General features: G+C 54.5%; 1 protein-coding gene across 1 annotated transcript in view; it reads left to right on the top strand.

Moving 5' to 3' along the window:
* Positions 1-15,231, top strand: part of PLXDC2 (plexin domain containing 2) — a 1,436,917-nt gene that overhangs the window by 1,041,636 nt on the left and 380,050 nt on the right. Inside the window, exon 6 of the mRNA XM_069211779.1 lies at positions 14,795-14,913. Within this exon, the coding sequence (XP_069067880.1) occupies positions 14,795-14,913 (119 nt within the window). The remainder of the gene's footprint in view (positions 1-14,794; positions 14,914-15,231) is intronic.

The raw sequence follows: 15,231 nt of genomic DNA on the forward strand, positions 1-15,231 counted from the left end.
CCCCGTAGAAAAATGCACCAGATTTGTCCAGAGCCTGTAAATTAAATGCTACTAGTGGGCTTACAGCACTGATTGTGCCAACCACATAAGTAGCTCCTTAACCATGTCTCAGGTCCGCCATTGCAAGGTCTGTGTGTGTAGTTTCATTGCCACTTTGACTTGGCATTTAAACTACTTGCCATGCCCTAAATTCTCCTTTTATTACATATAGGTGACCCCTAAGGTAGACCCTATGTAACCCACAGGACAGGGTGCCATGCAAGTAAAAAGCCAGGACATATACTTGTAAGTTGTACATGTCCTGGTACTAAGAAACTTCCAAAGTCGTTTTTCACTAGTGTGAAGCCTGCTCCTCTCATAGGCTAGCATAAAAAATTCCTTTACATTTTTTTAAGTGGTAATTTCCGATCTGAAAGGAGTGGCATTGTCATGCCTGGTATGGTTGGAATGGTAGTGAGAAATCCTGCTTACTGGTGAAGCTGAATTAAACATTACTATTTTAGAAATGCCACTTTTAGAAAGTAGACATTTCTCTGCACTTACTGCTCTCTGTGCCTTACAGCCTGTCTCCAATCCATGTCTGGTCTATGCTGGTCGACAGTTCCCCTTGTGCATTCAACCCAGACAACCATAATGACAGGACACTCAGCTGCATTTGCATTAACCTGCAAACTGATGGGTCTTCCTGGGCACTTATACTTCAGAGGCTAGTGGCCTGACCTCACACAAAGGACTGATCACCCACACATATCTCCAGGCAGGGTTGAAAGGGAAACTTGTGCACTTCACAATCACTCTTTGAAGTTTCCCACACTTCAAAAGCACATTTGCATATATATACTGGGTCTCTAGCCCCATTTCTGGACCTAAAACTGGACTCTGTTAGAGGAACTGCCATGCTGCCCTAAGTACTCATCTGGACTACTTTGCTGGAAGGACTGCTCTCCTTCTTGTTGCCCTGCTGCCTGTTGGCTGACGACTCTGCTGGATGGACTTTGCCTTTCTCCACAACTGCTCTCCAATGGCTTGGACTGAGCTTGTCTCTTGTTTTGAAGTCTCAGGGATATCAAAGTCTTCATCAGAGAGAGAAAATCCAGTGTGTTGGTAAATGTTAGAAATGGGGTCTTTGGTTGACAGTCATGTTACCCCCTGTTCAAGCAAGGACCCTCACTCTAGTCAGGGTAAAAGAGAATCACCCCAGCTAACCCCTGCTTACCCCCTTGGTAGCTTGGCAGAGCAGTAGGCTTAACTTCAGAGTGCTAGGTGTAAAGTATTTGTACCAACACACACAGTAACTTAATGAAAACACTACAAAATGACACAACACCAGTTTAGAAAAATAGGAAATATTTATCCAAACAAAACAAGACCAAAACGACAAAAATCCAACATACACAAGTCAAGTTATGAATTTTTTATGAAGATTAAACTCAAAAATAGCGCTTAGAAACAAAAAATGCTTCGATGAGGTGTTAACACGGCGTCGTGACGGAGTCGTTCCCAACAAGCCGACACCAGCGGCGCCGGACACGGAGTCGTGTAGACCCCCAAGTACAGTACCTTTGGTGAAGAGTGAAAACAAGCCGATGCACGAAGTCGGGGATCGCGACGTCTGTGCGAAACATTGAATCCGTGCACTTCGAGCGGCGTCGGTCACGACGTGGTGTGGCGACTTCCACGGAGTCGCGGACTTCAGCGGGACTGCCGCGGCTTTGGGCCTGCAAAGAGAGTCGCGTTCCAGCGAAGGTCACTGCGTCGGGTGCAGGTGGCATCACCGGATTCAGCAGTGGTGTCGGTCTGAAGTCGTCCGAAGTAGATTTCTTTGGATTTCCACCAGCTTTCCTTTCAAGGGCCCAAGGACTGGATAGGGCACCACTTGTCAGAGCAGGAGTCTCTCCAGAGACTCCAGGTGCTGGCAGAGAGAAGTCTTTGCTGTCCCTGAGACTTCAAACAACATGAGGCAAGCTCTAAATCAAGCCCTTGGAGATTTCTTCACAAGATGGAAGGCACACAAAGTCCAGTCTTTGCCCTCTTACTCTGGCAGAAGCAGCACTGCAGGAAAGCTCCACAAAGCACAGTCACAGGCAGAGCAGCACTTCGTCCTCAGCTATTCAGCTCTTCTCCAGGCAGAGGTTCCTCTTGGTTCCAGAAGTATTTCTAAAGTCTCTAAATTTGGGCGCCCTTCTTATACCCATTTTAGTCTTTGAAGTCACCTTTCTTCAAAGGGGACTCACACCTACTTGGGAAATCCTGCCTTGCCCAGGCAAGGCCTCAGACACACACCAGGGGATTGGAGTCTGCACTGTCACTCCACCCCTCCCTCCTAGCAGAGATGGCTAATTAGGAAATGCAGGTTACACCCCAGCTCCCTTTGTGTCACTGTCTAGTGTGAGGTGAAAAACAACCCAACTGCCAAACTGACCCAGACAGGGAATCCACAAACAAGGCAGAGTCACAGAATGGTTTAAGCAAGAAAATGCTCACTTTCTAAAAGTGGCATTTTCAAACACACAATCTCAAAACCAACTTTACTAAAAGATGTATTTTTAAATTGTGAGTTCAGGGACCCCAAACTCCACATGTCCATCTACTCTCTAGGGGAATCTACAATTTAATCATATTTAAAGGTAGCCCCCATATTATCCTATGAGAGGGACAGGCCTTGCAACTGTGAAAAACGAAATTGGCAGTATTTCACTGTCAGGACATATAAACCACATGACTATATGTCCTACCTCATCCATACACTGCACCCTGCCCTTGGGGCTACCGAGGCCTACCTTAGGGGTGCCTTACATGTAAGAAAAGGGAGGGTTTAGGCCTGGCAAGTGGGTACACTTGCCAAGTCGAATTTACAGTGTAAAAATACACACACAGACACTGCAGTGGCAGGTCTGAGACATGATTACAGGGTTACTTGTGTGGGTGGCACAACCAGTGCTGCAGGCCCACTGATAACATTTGATCTACAGGCCCTGGGCACCTCTAGTGCACTTTACTAGGGACTTAACAGTAAAACAAATATGCCAATCATGGAGAACCAATTACATACACATTTTAAACAGGAGCACTTGCACTTTAGCACTGGTTAGCAGTGGTAAAGTGCCCAGAGTAATAAAAAACGCAAAATCAGAGTCCAGCACACATCAATAACCTGGGGAACAGAGGCAAAAAGTCAAGGGAGACCACGCCAAGGATGAAAAGTCTAACAGTAAACAAAATCAGTGCCTGCAAAAACCGATGCAGTGCCTGCCTCATAGCTGAAAAACCAACGCATCACCTACCAGATCGACACAGCTCTTGCTGTATCATACCAGCGAGTTCTGGATTTTCCACCCATTGTCCCTGGGCTTCAAAATATCCCACACCGCATTCAGGAACATAGGTGGTCATTCTGACCTCGGCGGTAAAAGGCGCCTACCGCCGGTCAGAAATCCTCCATAATCCCGCCGCGGTCGCGGAAACCCGCCACGGCCATTCTGACCCGCAGAAGGCAAACCTCCGAAAATCCGACCGCCACAACAGACCGCCAGACCAGCGGTCGGCGGAAAGGTGGAGGTGACAAAACCTCCACCGTCACGCCAACAGAAATACGCCCATGCCATTACGACCCACGAATCCACGCGGCGGTCATTCAAACGCGGTATTCCATTGGCGGGACACACCGCTGCGGTCAGAATACACACAAACGAACAAAACCCAGCCACATTGGACGATTTGAATCCCACACACCTGATACACATACACACACCACTCCCACACACACAATACAATATAAAACACCCACCCACATCACCCACAAACCCCTACGCTAAAAAATTCGTAAAGAAGGCAAGAGCGAGACACCAGCATCCAAAAAATAACAGCCACAGCCACTCAACACCATCACCCACACACTATCCACACACAAAACAAGACACACCACCACACTCAACTCACTTAAATACACATACTCCACCCCACACATCATACACACCACCCCATGGCACCCCAAAGACAACCCCGCTTCACAGACGAAGAACTCAGGGTCATGGTGGAGGAAATCGTTCGGGTAGAGCCCCAGCTGTTCGGCACACAGATACAATACACTAGCATTGCCCGGAGGACGGAGCTATGGCAGAGGATTGTCGACAGGGTGAACGCAGTGGGACAGCACCCCAGAAATCGGGAAGACATCAGGAAGCGATGGAACGACCTACGGGGGAAGGTGCGTTCCATGGTATCCAGGCACAACATCGCCGTGCAGAAGACTGGCGGAGGACCCCCACCTCAACCCCCACAATTCACATCATGGGAGGAGGAAGTCTTGAACATCCTGCATCCTGACGGCCTCGCAGGAGTCGGCGGAGGAATGGATACTGGTAAGTTGAAGCTTCAATACTGCTTCCCCCCCACCTGCATGCCAAATCAGACCCCAACCCTCACCCCCATCCTCGAACCCCACCCTCACCCCCACCCCCATCCTCACCCCCACCCTCACCCCCACCACCATCCTCACCCCCACCACCATCCTCACCCCCACCACCATCCTCACCCCCACCCCCAGCACACCTATTCCCCGCCAATGTCTCACCATCACAACCCACACATCCCAAAACCTAGGCCTGCATGCGTCCACTAAGCATGGACACCCATCACCAAAGCATGCCCAATGCATATACACATCCCCCCCAAAAGCCACCCTCACCAAAGCCCCCACACACGAATGCCAGCACTTGGGGACACGAGAACCCACAGATACACCCATATGCCACACATTGAAACTATAACCATACCTCTATACCCCTGCAGGACCCGACCGTCAACACACCGCGGCGGAGGGGCCAGAATTATCCACACCCCCCACCCAAGAGGCCGTCAGCGATGACAGCAGCTCTGTCGACCTGGACACCGATGACCAGCCCGGACCATCGGGGACCTCTGGACAGTCGGTTCCCCTCACACAGGCCCAGGCCACTACAGACCCTAACCCCTCTGGGAACACCAGCACAGCTCCCACCCAGCGGGCCCATGCCTCTGTCTCCAGGGCACGTCAATCTGCGGTGTGTCTACCACTACAGGGCACCCAGGATAACCCACCACCCCAACAACAACAGGGACCTGGGGGCAGTGGTAGTGGGCACACCGGCCAGGGGGCAGAGGCCCAGGGAAACAGGGGAACTAGGAGGGCAGCTGTGCGACAGGGGGGGGAGGAGAGGCCCAGGGAACCCACTCTCCACGAGGTCCTCACCACCATCATGGGAGCATACAACCGCTCCCAGGAGACGATGGCGACGGTACTGGCCCGGTTCCAGGAGATCCAGGCACTGCAGGAGGAACACTATTGGGGGTACAGGGAGGACATCAGAGCCATCAACACCACCCTGGTTACCATGGTAGGGCTGCTGCAGGACCTCGTAAAAACCAGGGCGGACACTGAACAACACCCAAGGGCCCCTGCCACTAGCCTGGACCAAGAACAGCCAACCACCTCCGCCGGCGCTAGTGGACAGGAGGCCCCCGCACAGCAGCAGCCAACCAGACCCCCACCTCCTGCAGGAGAAGAACCACCCCGCAAGAAGGCCCTGAGATCTCGCAAGAAGACAGAGTAGGATGTCAAGACCCCCGCCAGCAATGGATACCACCTGATGTCATCCCACTGTCCCACATTGTCACCCTGTCCATCCTTGAACTGCCCATGCTCCATCTCTCCACAGGCCTCTGGACAATGCACCTGTGTGACTGTTACTCTGGACTCTGCCATGGACATTCCTTCACCAAAGCCCCCACCCACTTGAAACCACCCATCCCATTTTGAGCACTTCAATAAACACCTATTTTGCACCAAAATATCTGGAGTCTGGCTGTGATTTCAATAGATTGTAATTGACATGACAGTGCAAATATGTCCTTGTACATGGTGAAGTCAACAAACAGCTGCCACAAAGCTATAGTCCATGGGGAAACGAAGCACAGGACTCGTAGTGGGGACCCCAGATCTGAAATAGGGAGGGAAAAGCCAAAACTCAGTCATCATACACTGGGGCAAATAGACAGGCAGCAGAGATGCTGGAGAGTAGTTAACATTTACTAAATTATCTTTGAAATGTTACCTGTGTCCTATTGGAAGTACTGTTCAATGATTCTGTCCCTGTTGTCTGTTTCAGCCCCGTCGTCTTCCTCCTCGTCACTCTCCTCAGGTTCCACCGCTGCCACAACACCACCGTCTCGACCATCCTCCTGCAGGAAAGGCACCTGGCGGCGCAAAGCCAGGTTGTGAAGCATGCAGCAGGCCACGATGATGTGACACACCTTCTTAGGTGAGTACATTAGGGATCCACCTGTCATATGCAGGCACCTAAACCTGGCCTTTAGGAGGCCAAAGGTGCATTCGATCACCCTCCTAGTACGCCCATGGGCCTCATTGTACCGTTCCTCTGCCCTGGTCCGGGGATTCCTTACTGGGGTCAGTAGCCACGACAGGTTGGGGTACCCAGAGTCCCCCACTAGCCATACACGGTGTCTCTGTAGCTGTTCCATCACGTAAGGGATGCTGCTATTCCTGAGGATGTAGGCGTCATGCACTGACCCTGGGAATTTGGCATTTACATGCGAGATGTACTGGTCAGCCAAACACACCACCTGGATGTTCATTGAATGGTAATTTTTTCTGTTCCTGTACACCTGCTCCCTGTCTCTTGGGGGAACCAAAGCCACATGGGTCCCATCAATGGCACCAATTACGTTGGGAATATGTCCAAGGGCGTAGAAATCACCCTTCACTGTAGCCAATTCGCCCACCTCAGGGAAAATGATGTAGCTCCTCACGGATTTCATCAGGGCAGACAACACTCTGGATAACACCTTCGAAAACATGGGCTGAGACATCCCAGAAGCAATTCCCACGGTTGTCTGAAATGACCCACTTGCCAAGAAATGGAGTACTGACATGACCTGCACCAGAGGGGGAATCCCTGTGGGTTGGCGGATGGGGGACATCAGGTCGGGCTCCAGCTGGGCACACAGTTCATGGATAGTGGCACGGTTAAGACGGTAGGTCAGGATAATGTGGCGTTCTTCCATTGTCGACAGGTCCACCAGCGGTCGGTACACGGGAGGATTCATCCGTCTCCTCGACCAACCCAGCGGACGGTGCCTAGGAAGGACAACATGGAGCACACAGTCAAGCAACCCACAGGTACGTACTCACAGCTAGCACAGTATACGATTCTCTATGCAGTGAATGGCGTGTCTGAGTGGCTATGCAAGGCCTAGGCCTGTGTGACGCAGTTGAAATTGAGCCATGTGGGCCCTGGAAATGGCGGCTGCCTGACCTGTGAAGTGTGACAATGGGATGTGAGGTCAATGCGCTGGCGTGGCACACCACGGCGGGTGGCGGCCGAAGACCGCGGCGCAAAGCCGCATTGGTTAACATTGAAGCCTATGGGTTTCAGGAGCCAATGGCGAAGGGCGCCGGCGGTGGCGGGACGCACCGCCGCGGTACGCACCGCCGCGGACGTGACCGCCATTTTCTATCTACTTATCCACTTGCGACTTGAACTTTCACAGGAGAGGACCTATACTGCAAGTGTTGCTGTGACCTCGGTCTGGAAGGGACAATGGCTGCTGCACCTGGGGAAAGGGCCCCTGCCTTCACTGGAGAGGAGTTGGAGAAACTCGTGGATGGGGTCCTCCCACAGTATACGCTACTCTACGGTCCTCCAGACCAACAAGTGAGTTTAATTCAATATGGATTTGGGGACACTGGCTGGCTTGGGGGCCTGGCGGGGGGCCTGGCGGGGATGGGGGGCATGTTGGGCCTGGCGGGGGGCCTGGCGGGGGGCCTGGCGGGGATGGGGGGCATGTTGGGCCTGGCGGGGGGCATGGCGGGGATGGGGGGCATGTTGGGCCTGGCGGGGGGCCTGGCGGGGGGCCTGGCGGGGATGGGGGGCATGTTGGGCCTGGCGGGGGGCATGGCGGGGATGGGGGGCATGTTGGGCCTGGCGGGGGGCCTGGCGGGGGGCCTGGCGGGGATGGGGGGCATGTTGGGCCTGGCGGGGGGCATGGCGGGGGGCCTGGCGGGGATGGGGGGCATGTTGGGCCTGGCGGGGGGCATGGCGGGGATGGGGGGCATGTTGGGCCTGGCGGGGGGCATGGCGGGGATGGGGGGCATGTTGGGCCTGGCGGTGGGCATGGCGGGGATGGGGGGCATGTTGGGTCTGGCGGGGGGCCTGGCGGGGGGCCTGGCGGGGATGTGGGGCATGTTGGGCCTGGCGGGGGGCCTGGCGGGGGGCCTGGCGGGGATGGGGGGCATGTTGGGCCTGGCGGGGGGCCTGGCGGGGGGCCTGGCGGGGATGGGGGGCATGTTGGGCCTGGCGGGGGGCATGGCGGGAATGGGGGGCATGTTGGGCCTGGCGGGGGGCATGGCGGGGATGGGGGGCATGTTGGGCCTGGCGGGGGGCATGGCGGGGATGGGGGGCATGTTGGGCCTGGCGGGGGGCATGGCGGGGATGGGGGGCATGTTGGGCCTGGCGGGGGGCCTGGCGGGGGGCTTGGCGGGGATGGGGGGCATGTTGGGCCTGGCGGGGGGCCTGGCGGGGGGCCTGGCGGGGATGGGGGGCATGTTGGGCCTGGCGGGGGGCATGGCGGGGATGGGGGGCATGTTGGGCCTGGCGGGGGGCATGGCGGGGATGGGGGGCATGTTGGGCCTGGCGGGGGGCCTGGCGGGGGGCCTGGCGGGGATGGGGGGCATGTTGGGCCTGGCGGGGGGCCTGGCGGGGGGCCTGGCGGGGATGGGGGGCATGTTGGGCCAGACGGGGGGCATGGCGGGGATGGGGGGCATGTTGGGCCTGGCGGGGATGGGGGGCGTTGGGCCACTGGCAAGGAAAATGCTGACAAACTTGAACGTGGTATTTCTCCCTCCCTGTACGTGTCACATAGGTCCGCGCCCATGAGAAGATCGGGATTTGGCGTGCCATCGCCAAGGAAGTCCGGACCCTGGGGGTCCACCATCGACGGGGCACCCACTGCCGCAAGAGGTGGGAGGACATCCGCCGCGGGACCAAGAAGACCGCCGAGTCTCTGCTGGGGATGGCCTCCCAACGTAGGCGGGGTGCCTGCCGTCAACTGAGCCCCCTGATGTTCCGGATCCTGGCGGTGGCCTACCCTGAATTGGATGGGCGCGTGAGGGCAGCACAGCAGACACAAGGGGGTGAGTACAAGCATTATCTACTCTGTTGTCGCGCAGTGGAGGTGTCTGGTTGGGGGAGGAGGGCTGGGGGTCCCCCTAGGCCAGGGCGATATCTGTAGGCTGGGCACCCCCGTAAGCCCCTATGTCCCCAGCCACCACCCTCAGTAGTTTGTCAGTACAGCCATCCCTGGGCCGTGTCATCCATGGGTGCAGTTGTCAACTCTAGGCGTGTAGGGCATGTTCCACGGAATGCGTAGCGGACCCCAAGTGCGCAACTTAGTGCAGGGGGCATCTGTGTCTGTCATGTCCGCTAACTGTACCGGAGATCCATGTACTCAATATCCCTTTATTTCTCTCTCCCCCCCCCTTTTTGTTTGTCTTTCTGTGCTTGTGTGCATCAGCATCATCAGGCGGAGGAGAAGTGGCATCGGGGCAGGAGGGAGCTGCATCTCACATGGCCCAGGAGGGCCATGCCACAGAGTCAGACTGGACCAGTGAGACGGAGGGCGAGGGGAGCTCCACGACGGGGACGACTGGAGCCTGCAGCGACACGGACACGTCCTCGGAAGAGGGCTCCCTTGCGGGGGTGGCACCATCCGTGCCCCCCGCCATTACAGGTACAGCCGCCACCCAGCGCACCATCTCCGCCCTCCCAGCAGCCCCTCAGCGTTCGCCCCGTGCCCGCTCTGCCAGGAAGCCGGGCATCTCCTTCGCCCCAGGCACCTCAGGCCCTGCCCCTGTTACCCCCGCTGCCCTCAGTGAGGAGGTCATTGACCTCCTCCGAACGCTCATTGTTGGGCAGACTACCCTTTTGAATGCCATCCAGGGGGTGGAGAGGGAGGTTCATCGCAGCAATGCGTACCTGGAGGGCATTCATTCGGGTCAGGCTGCCCATCAGCACTGACGGCAGCCATTGTCCCTGTCTCCTGCCTCCCTCTACTAACTCCCTCCTCCCAGTCTCCTGTTCCTCTGCCTGTCCCACCCACACCATCAGACCAGCCTGCACACACCTCAACACCCAAGAGAAGCTCATCCAAACATAAGCACCACAGATCACGCAGACATTCACACACGCAACATTCCGATGCAGACATGCCAACAGTCACTACCACCTCTGTGACCCCCACCTCCTCGTCTCCCTCCTCCCTCCCTGTGACGTCTACACTCACACCTCCATTCACCTCACCATCAGCCAGTGTTTCCATCACCAGCACACCCTCCACTCCAGTCCGCACACGTGCAGTCACCACCCCCACTGCCATTTACACGTCCCCTGTGTCCTCTCCCACTGTGTCTGTCACCCCCTCTTCCACACCACACAAACGCAGCCACCCACCCACCCAACAGCCATCCACCTCACGACAGCCTATCCCTCCTGCACCTGCACCCAAAGACAGCAAACGTGACTCACCTACAACCACATCCTCTCCCTCCACTCCCATTCCCACTGTACCTACCACTCTCCATTGTCCCAAGAAGCTCTTCCTCGCCACTACTAACTTCTTTCCTGACCCTGAGCCCCCCCCTCCTTCTCGTCGGGGTAAGAAGAGCACCTCAGCCACCACCAGCCCTGCAGCCCCCTTGACAAGGGTGCAGGGGTATTGGAGCCCGCCAGCCCGCATGTCTGGATCTTCGCCCAGCAGCAAGGGGACAGCCAGCCCACCCCCTGGGAAGAGGAGCAGAAGGCGGAAGGGGCGCCGCAGGAGCCCGCCTTCTACATCCCCCCCGGACACCACCCAGAGACAGTCACCAGCCACAGCTCCAAAGGGAGGAAAGGGCCACAGGCCCACGACTAAGGAGGGCAAGGGCAGCAAGTCGGAGAGGTCAGGCAGCAGGCCTGCTGCCCAGGAGGAGCCCACAACCCCCATAGCCGCTGCCCCGGGAGGAACCGGCACAGCTGCCCCGGGAGAGCCCACCACCCCCATAGCCGCTGCCCAGGGAGGACCCAGCCCAGCTGGCCAGGAGGGCCCCACCACCCACAGCCCAGGTGGGCATTGAAGGAGCACCATCCCCGCTGCCCAGGAGGGCACCACCAGGCAATTAGCAGTTGGCCATAGACCGGCCGCCGTCTCAAGAACCGCTGAACTGGGCCCCGCCGTCTCAAGAACCGCTGAACTGGGCCCCGCCGTCTCAAGAACCGCTGAACTGGGCCCTTCAAGGCAAGTAGCGCTGACCTCGGCCCTTCAAGGCAAGTAGCGCTGACCTGGGCCCCACCGTCTCAAGAACCGCTGAACTGGGCCCTTCAAGGCAAGGAGCGCTGAACTGGGCCCCGCCGTCTCAAGAACCGCTGAACTGGGCCCCGCCGTCTCAAGAACCGCTGAACTGGGCCCTTCAAGGCAAGTAGCGCTGACCTGGGCCCCACCGTCTCAAGAACCGCTGAACTGGGCCCCGCCGTCTCAAGAACCGCTGAACTGGGCCCCGCCGTCTCAAGAACCGCTGAACTGGGCCCTTCAAGGCAAGGAGCGCTGACCTGGGCCCCGCCGTCTCAAGAACCGCTGAACTGGGCCCTTCAAGGCAAGGAGCGCTGACCTGGGCCCCGCCGTCTCAAGAACCGCTGAACTGGGCCCTTCAAGGCAAGAACCGCTGGCCCTTTGGCAGACGTGGCAGGGCAGGATCTATCTCGGGCAGGGCTGCAGGATGTCCTCTGGCCAACTTGCCTCCTCCAGTGGCAGTGGGGTCTGTTATGGACTGTATGGACTGTGGCTTTGCTCTCCCCAGGATGGCCCAGTGGGCAGGCCACCCACTGTATGGACTGTATGGACTGTGGCTTTGCTCTCCCCAGGATGGCCCAGTGGGCAGGCCACCCACTGTATGGACTGTTTGGACTGTTGCTTTGCTCTCCCCAGGATGGCCCAGTGGGCAGGCCACCCACTGTATGGACTGTTTGGACTGTGGCTTTGCTCTCCCCAGGATGGCCCAGTGGGCAGGCCACCCACTGTATGGACTGTATGGACTGTGGCTTTGCTCTCCCCAGGATGGCCCAGTGGGCAGGCCACCCACTGTATGGACTGTTTGGACTGTGGCTTTGCTCTCCCCAGGATGGCCCAGTGGGCAGGCCACCCACTGTATGGACTGTTTGGACTGTGGCTTTGCTCTCCCCAGGATGGCCCAGTGGGCAGGCCACCCACTGTATGGACTGTATGGACTGTGGCTTTGCTCTCCCCAGGATGGCCCAGTGGGCAGGCCACCCACTGTATGGACTGTATGGACTGTGGCTTTGCTCTCCCCAGGATGGCCCAGTGGGCAGGCCACCCACTGTATGGACTGTTTGGACTGTGGCTTTGCTCTCCCCAGGATGGCCCAGTGGGCAGGCCACCCACTGTATGGACTGTTTGGACTGTGGCTTTGCTCTCCCCAGGATGGCCCAGTGGTCATGGAGTCCCCTCGTGGATCTGGCGTCGTGTACTCAAGTGGCTGAGGTGCCCCCACTTCCCTTCCCCCTGAGGTGCCTGTCCGATTTTCTTTCTGATGCCCCTGCAGTGTTCTCTCTGTGGAGTTCTTGTCGTGGGACTGGGCCTTGCCCCTTTGCACAGGAACCCTGTGATCCACGGACAGTGGTTGGACTACATTTAGTAGCTGTATATATTTTGTATATAGTTTATTTATTTATTGGGATTACTGGTGTCCATATTTCAATATATCTGCCCGTTTATGATCTCTTCTTTTGGTCTTTGCATTATTTCGGAGGGGGGTGGTTTGTGGGTTGTGACAGTGATCTGTGGGAATGCATTGATGTGTGTGTTGTAGTGGGTGTGGGTGGGTGGGTGTGTGCCGGTAATCTTTTCCCTCCCCTGTGTCGTAGGTGCAGTACTCACCGATGTCTTCCGCGCCGCCGGGCGTGCTCCTGGTATATGAGCAGGAATAGGAGTGCGGGGATGACCTGCAACTCTGGTTCCATGCTGCCGGAATCTCGCGTGGAGTGCGTAGAGGTGAGCGTTTTCCCGTTCGTAGTCTGTTTCCGCCGTGTTCTTATCGGCGGTGCTCCCGCCCCGGAAAAGGTGGCAGATTGGTGGGTCGTAATAGGGTGGGCGGTACATTGTCTGCCGCCTGGCTGTTGGCGGGAACCGCCGCGCTGTTTGTTTGTACCGCTGTGGCGGGCGGAGTGTTAAGTTGGCGGGCTGTGTTGGCGGTTCCCGCCAGGGTCAGAATTGCATATTTTAGACCGCCGGCCTGTTGGCGGCTTGGCCGCCGCTTTATCACCGACCGCCAGGGTCAGAATGAGGGCCATAGACTGCACTCCCAGAAATCGATGCATCACCTTGCTGCATGGAAATAAACAACACATTGCCTTTGCCACTCCATAAAACCCAACTCACCATGTTACTTTCTGATGCATCTCCTCCACTGTGGCCCTCTGTGGTGTTATTTCTGATATATTACAGGTATTGTGTGTTAAAAGGATACAAACACTTATTCTTGTGGATTAAGACTCATTTAAAGCTTTAAAAAATGACATCTTGGTACATTCTCTTTGGATGTTTGGTCTTATTTCATTCAATAAATATTATCTATATTCCTAAACCGGTGTGGGGTACTTTTTGTGGTGTTTTCACTGTATGCGTTTTTACACAAATATGTTACACATTGTCTTCTAAGGTAAGCCTGCCCGCTCTGTGCCAAGCTTTGAGACGGTGAGCACAGGATAATTTAGATTGTGTTGTGATTCACCCTGACTAGGATTGTGGTTCCTGTTTGGACAGGGTACAGACCTCTGTGAACTAGAATCCCAATGTCTAACAATTACGTTTGGCTACTCTCAAAATCTGAGTGTGGATTTACTCCAAAAGTGTAACCTGAGTTTATCTACCAAATTGAAGGACATGGGAGCTACTCCTAAACTCCAAATGTAACTTACTCTTATGAAACCTATGAGTAATTTACAGATGTAATTTACTCTTACAATTTTGACTAAATATGTTACTTTTGGCAATTCATAAAATCTGACTATAAAGTTAATCAAAAGTGTGAGAGTCAATTACACATGTAAATTGCTCAAAAATGTAAGTTACCGTTGTGAATAGTCCCTGTAGTTTTTGAAAAGCTCTCAATCCTTTCACTTTGGTGGAGACATGTTTGGAATAAATGTACACTCTGATTTCATGAATAACTAAAACTTAGTCAACGTACTCTAAAGTGTAAGTTAGCTTAGTGAATCTGGCTCCATGTTTTCAGGTATATTCTATCAATAAAATGATACCATCAAAAGTTGCTTAAAAATAAACAAACAATGATCTTACAAAGTACACAAGTTCTAGCATTTTTTCCAAGATGTTATTCACAGAAGCCTAGCTCATCAATGTTAGGCAGAGTAATTCTAAGAAGTCCTAAGCTGATTTGAATATAAGCAGGAACACTTCATTTTAAAAAGTGAATGACGAGAGACCTGTTTTCATGCTTCAGATACAAATTTTCTTAGAATGCTCCTCATGAATGAAGTGCAAATTATTGTTCCTAGGATGCATATAGCTAGCACTTAAAAGTGGGAAGCCCACTGTCTACAAATGTTTTCTTCCAGAGACTTTTATCTTCCAATTCTTGCATTAAGATGTTTTGCATTTGAACAGGCAGATTTAGCTTGTGAAGATGGAGACACTTACTACTGTCTTTCTTCTTTTTGATTTCAAGGTACAGCTCTTGTCGTCCAGTGGGATCATGTTCACCTTCAAGAGAATTATGACCTTGGCAGTTTCACTTTTCAAGCTACTTTACTGAATGACGGACGTATCGTTTTTGGTTATAAAGATGTAAGTTCATGTGAAATTTAGATTAGAGCCACACAATTGTTCTAAACAATGTAAGCATGTCTATAATTTCATGAGTGCATAGTAGATTATATTCTACAATGGGATGTGTACAACATTTTGGTGTGCTTCTTCACTGATAAAAGCCTATATATCATTATCAAAATCTCAGAAGTCCTGATGGAATTAAATCAAAGTCAGTGGCAGAAGTGGTATTGTATACTGCATATGTCCTATAACCCAATTATTTATAGCATTCTGCACAATCTCATATGGTTCCGACCACCTCCAGAACCAATCATAGACAAAATGATGATGAGA

This window comes from Pleurodeles waltl, chromosome 10 (genome assembly GCF_031143425.1).
Source record: "Pleurodeles waltl isolate 20211129_DDA chromosome 10, aPleWal1.hap1.20221129, whole genome shotgun sequence".
Lineage (NCBI taxonomy): Eukaryota > Metazoa > Chordata > Amphibia > Caudata > Salamandridae > Pleurodeles > Pleurodeles waltl.